The 5,906-nt window shown below is 39.3% G+C and overlaps 1 protein-coding gene across 1 annotated transcript in view; it reads left to right on the forward strand.

Moving 5' to 3' along the window:
• Positions 1 to 755: 755 nt before the first annotated feature.
• DGAT1 (diacylglycerol O-acyltransferase 1) overlaps positions 756 to 5,906 on the forward strand; it is a gene marked incomplete in the record, with an annotated part of 1,335,127 nt that continues 1,329,976 nt past the window's right edge. Inside the window, 1 exon segment of the mRNA XM_044067713.1 lies at positions 756 to 1,110. Within this exon segment, the coding sequence (XP_043923648.1) occupies positions 902 to 1,110 (209 nt within the window).

A 5,906-nucleotide genomic window follows, 5' to 3' on the forward strand; every position in this document is an offset into this window, starting at 1 on the left:
AGACATTTTTTGAGGAGAAACTGTATTAAAAATCACAATTTTCCACTTAGCTTTGAGAGAGATGGCTAGTACAGCCGACGAGGAACGTGGCAAACGAGATCTGGAGTAACTAAGAGAGGGGCATTATGGGTAGATCATAGCTGAGAGTTTTTGGCTGGCGCGAGCTTGGAAATGGCATATCGGTTCCTAGGACAACCGAAGTCCTAACAGTAATGAATAAATAAAGATTTACAACATTAGATGTATTTCTACCACTTGTTTATTAGGTGGGATAGTCATAGTTTAGTTTTTATTAGGTGCCTGAACTCTAGGGAATATTAGATTTTCAACACAGAGACGTTTCCTCAATATTTGTTTTTTTGGACCCAATACATTGACATGCTGGGTTTGCGACACTTTGGGGGATACGGGGACACTTTTCTTTTTTTTACTTCAGAAAATACAGATACTTTGTATTCTCTTACGCTGTCAGTCTCAACAAGTTAATAGTACTAATATTTTAAAAGCGTCACTGATTGTCCCTGATTTTGTTTAGATTTGTCCTATTGGAGCTACAAACCTCAGTGACTTGCCAGAAATCATCGATCTATCTCTATAAGGAACAGAGTAGACGAAAAATGTGAGGCAAAAATCTGGACTATTGAGAGGTATGCCCACTTTCCGAATCCAGACTCTTCCGCTCCACATGCCTAAAAAATATAGGAGGTGCAAGTAGCAACGGTCAGAGTTCAGTGTTAATTTGCAGGAGTGGGGGAGGAGGAAAGTGTGCAGGCTCGAGCATAGAAGAAGTTTTTTTTTTTTTGCGCGCGACTGACTGCGGGGGCGTGCGAAGACGTTACTTTTTTTCACAGAAGGTAGCAGCGGGTGGCGAGCTTTTCAGCTGTAGTGAGGGACTGTAGCTATGGCGGAACGACAGCCCAGCAACTCAGCGGCGCGGCGATATAGGAGGAGTACCAGTACAGGTTCACAGACTGGATCAAACTCGGCTGTAGGGAAAGCCTCTGACAGTACTGATAAAGTTGCAGAGAAAGCTCAGAAAGTCGCTAATGTACATTCAACCAAGGGAAATGAAGGCGCTGATGAGGGAGAGTTTCCTTTCAATGCATTAAGGTATGATTTGCAAGAGTAGCCTTTACAATGCCAGCGGCTTGGTAGTCACTGCAGTGCCCTGTTGATAGATTCCTGAACAGCAGAACCTTTCTGTTAGTCACTGATGTCTTCCTCTTTTAATCCCTTTTTCTTCATTCGTGACTTCTGCTGGTCTCACCGCCCTTGTTCCTTTGCTTCCTTTAGTCCATCATTAAACTTTTACTGCTACTGAATCTTCACAAAGCAGTTGTAATTTGTTCTGCTGCCTGCTCAGTGTCATGCCCTCACTGCTTAGCAAGGGTGTCCGTGCTCTCTTGTCTTTTTTTCTGTACACATCGTGAGCTAACTGCCCTAACTAGTTGTTAGTGACCTATCCTGCAGTCATACCTGTCAGCTACCCCTGATTGTGACTCAAACTGTTGCACTCTTGGTCCTAAGTGTGTGTGATGGGGTATACTTAATCATTGCGATACTACGAGTTATGGACCTGTTTTACTTCAGAAAGTGCGTGCGTTTTATTCTGTTAACCTCTCAAGTTAATAGTACTGAATATTTTTTTGGAAAAGTCTCTGATTCTGGAGGTAAGATGTTGAGAGATATGACCAGTTGCTGAGGTGACTCCTCCTTGGTAAAAACTTTAGAAGATGGTTGGATATGTTCTCTAAAAATGTTTTTTAAATGCTTCTGTTATTTGCAGGCTTGTTACTTGTAGCTTCTTCTGTAAGATTTATGACTTTTGTATTGTTGCCTTTTACTGTTATCAATGAAGACCTTTCATATCTGGTAGTACCTGATTTTATACTGTTCATTCAAATGCCCTGTTATTCCTTGCCTCCTCTGTTTCTTGACTTAACCCTCACTGTCACTGACTAGTTCTGGTGCAGCAGTTTCCCCATCTGTTGACCACTGCAGTACACTGACCTGTTTCCCCTGTTAGCGGTCATGACTTCTTTAATTTTCACTGCGTTTCCTCTTTCTCCCACAAAAAAATCTTTAACTCCTTTCTCTCCTGTGGCTCACCACTGGCAGCCTGTTTGCGTGGTTCTCACATTGTTGGCAACCAGTACCACCATCAAATGGAGATTTGTCTCCTAATGACTTAATGTCTGAACAGCTGAAGCCTTGTTTACACTTTTTCATTGTCCAGCTTGCTCTGGTGCTGTGGCTGAAATGGGTCTTTTGACATTTTTCTACTACCCCAGTTCTATATAAAGTGTTACGTACTAGACAGATGCAAGACTCACCTGTGGTGCTAGAAGATTAGAGTACTGTGAATGGATTCATTTTCCGTTGGTTGATGCTGCTGGGCAGTATTAGAGACACTGTAATGCTGATATGAAGTGGAGGTCTCATTGGATTGAATTTGTGGTAGCTCAGGTGAATGTACAAGTTCTTGTAACACTTATTGAATAGAGTAGGGTAATTTCCCTGATGCCCTAGCTAAATTTACCCTAGTCGGTATAAATACCACCTCAAATCTTCTGTGAAAAGAAGCCACCAGCTTAGTAAGGCTAAGCTGGGCAACAAAGGATAAAAGCCACCCAGCGGTTTGGCTCTAGATAGCTGTCACTGTTAATGTGACACCTTGATACTGTATAGTATTAAAAGGCCACCACTGGAAGATGGCAAGCTGATGCAAAGGTAATGTGAGGATTGTTTATTTTTTCTTTAACTTTTTCAAGAAGGCTACTCCATACAACTAAAGTAAAAATATCAGTGCAATTTATGAGTAACAGTCTTGCTGTGGCACCTCTTTCTTCCTTCCCTTTTTTGCCCTCACCAAATTAACCTCACCATTATATCTTGTCGTGGTTTTCTCCCTCTTCTCTTCCTGATTTGTCCTTCTATTGTGTGATGTATACTGTGCTAAATTGCTAGTGAAGTATTTCTTACATATGTAAAGTGTGCACTGATAAGAGCTGATCCTTATGCACTTCTTAATGGGTCTATATCATATGTTCGAAGTTATAAAACTTTGAACATATGTAAAAAAAAAAAAAAAAAACCTCAACTGCTGTAGTACTATACTAAAGTGCAGTAAGGGAAGTCTTCCCTTTACCGCACTATAGTGTGGTCACAGAGTTGGTGTATTTAAAGAGCAGGGGGGGTTGCCCCCTGCCTATACTAGTCAGGTAATTTCCGTGTTTTTTTTTTTTTTTTTATATGTTTGATGTTTGAAACTTCAGACACTTAAATTCGATTATTTAACATTCAAAGTTTTCAAACTTCAAAACATGTAATATAGACCCCTTCTTAATGATTGCATTTTTTTTGTTAATTCTGCGAACTGTTGGCTGGCTAAGTGTTTGCAGCTGCACATTGTAAATTGTTGGTCTCTGCTTTAACTTGTTTGCATTGCATATTGTCTTTGTTATAACATTGCGTATATGTACTTCATATTGTTTGTTTTACCCTTTTTAATTTGTCCAGGTCTTGGGTTTCTAATACCATGATAGGAATGGACCCCATTTCTAAGTCAAAGTTCATAAAATTAGTATTATTCCAGTCTTTGTTAACCAGAAGTGCTCTTTGCAGTACCTGCCCAATGATGACTCCTGCACTTCATATGGAATTACATGCATCGGTAACTTATCTAAATACGATTGTAAATTATTTTGTATAAGACCCATTGCTCCTATTTCGGTTGGAATGGTCAGGATACCCTTCTTTCGTGCTGCTATCATTTCTGCGTGTTTCCAATGTTTTTCAGCTACTTTAGGCAAACATAATACCGATCTCCAATGCAACAATCGTGCCACGTTATTATGCCTTTTAATATACAGTCCTTCTGCCATTAGTATATCACAGCCAGCGACAAGATGTGTGATTGTTTCCAATTCTGTTTTACAAAACCTATATTTGTCTGTTTCTACCACATATTTAATGGACTTTGTAAACCAGTGTGTATGTAGTCCACTGTCTTGGGCTGCGAATACTAACCTTCTCTGAATTTAAATACACCTCTCCTGAACCATTCCTGCTTTTGATCCATATCGACATGGTTGTTAAGAGTTTTCTGTACTTTCAACTATATGCATTTTCCACACTTCTTGCTTTCTCATCTGATTCTTCATATTGTGTGTTTTTTTTTTGGCACATTCAGTTGCTGCCTGATTTTTATCTGCTTCTGGTTTAATTTCCATTCCCATTTTAAGCAGCGAAGTCATCTTAGACTTACTCCTCTCATGTTTTAAAACTTCCACTATGTTTGAGCCTTGTGCGGTCAGCAGATATGTCTGCAGTTCAAGCATTGTAGATATGTTGTTGTATCTTTCGGCTTTTCCCGGTTAGGGGTTGTCACAGCGGAACTCCGGACCGCTAATGATTGGCAGTAGATTTTTACGTACCGGCTTGCCAGGCCTGGCGCACAACCTTCAACGAAGGTACACCCATTCACGCATGTCTCCACACACAAGACGCTTTAGCTGAGAATCGAACAGGACAACGTCTTACTGTGAGGCGACAGTGCTACCGCAGCACCACAAGTACAGGTAATCAATTTCGAGGAGGCCCATACCTCATTCAGAGCGGAGAATATATAGTCTTGGTGTATACTGATTGATTTTTATAAATTATTTGAGCGTGATAACCTTTTGGGACCAGCAAGTCACTCCATAAGTGTCAGGATCGGTAGCGAAAATTGGTTTATCGCTTGGACTTTTCCTAGATGTCACCGATTGTCTTCAGTATTAATTATAGTCTTCTAAAATATTCTTTACTTATTTTTATTTGCATTTGTTATTGTTTTATTGCTGATCCTTTATCAATTCCAAAGTATTTATACACTTCCTCTTGCTCAAGTTCTTTCATATCACATTCCTTTCTCAAGCTGCAGCTTTCCTGCAATAAACATTGCTTTTGCACATTTATTTAGTGGCATTTGATTGCCAGGATAGTCCACTGGGCTGTCCATTTTCAGTGGAGGCCCAGGGAGAAAAGCTCCAATTTAATGAAATAGTCTTGAACAATTAAAATAAATTGTATGGGCAAGTTAACTTTGAGAGGTTCCTTACAGATACAGTAAAATGTACATGCATACATAAAAAAATTTGCTCTGTTGAGTAATAGTTGGATGATAATTTGGGACATTTAAAAGTAAAGTTTTGTAAGTGGATATAACCAATAGCTACGAGGTAGAGTAGAGATAACAGGGAAATTGTCTCAAGTATCTAAAGATAAAATACAGTGTTTGATAGGGCAGATAGACAGGAATATGATACAGTTAGAAGTGATCGAGTAATATGTGGAAGGTGAGAGAGTGGCTGTGGAATAAGAAGAGGTCATGACTTAAAAGAAAGGGGGTAGAGCAGTTACAGCTCCTGATTGCATATGTATATCATCTGAAAAAGTTTTGACCACTTGCAGTTGTACTTTCAGTTCCTCATCTGATGAAATATACTTTTACATCCTTCACAAAAGAAGATAAGTCTTTATAGTTTGTTGTTTTGTGGGAGCCAAATTGTAGCCATGACCTAATCTGCTAAGTACACAGTTTAATGGGTTAAAGGCAAAACCAAAGAGCAACAGTGACAGTCACCCTGGAATATCCCCCTTTGAATTTTTATCCATGGAATAATAATTTGTCCTTTTATCATGACTTAAATGCGTAGTGGTTTGCCACTTTTGTGGTTGCTGTAATGTAATTGATCAGTGTAGGATGTATCTTATATATTTTTAAACATCCTTTTATCCATGAATGTGGGATACTGTTAGATGCTTTTTTTTTGTAGTCTGTCCATGCTTTTTTTTGTAGTCTGTCCACGCCATACTTAGATTCTTCTCCATTATGACTTTATTTAACAATTGATCCTTTATTC

The sequence above is a fragment of the Protopterus annectens genome, chromosome 3.part1 (assembly GCF_019279795.1).
Source record: "Protopterus annectens isolate FY-2018-M chromosome 3.part1, PAN1.0, whole genome shotgun sequence".
In the NCBI taxonomy this organism is placed as follows: domain Eukaryota; kingdom Metazoa; phylum Chordata; order Ceratodontiformes; family Protopteridae; genus Protopterus; species Protopterus annectens.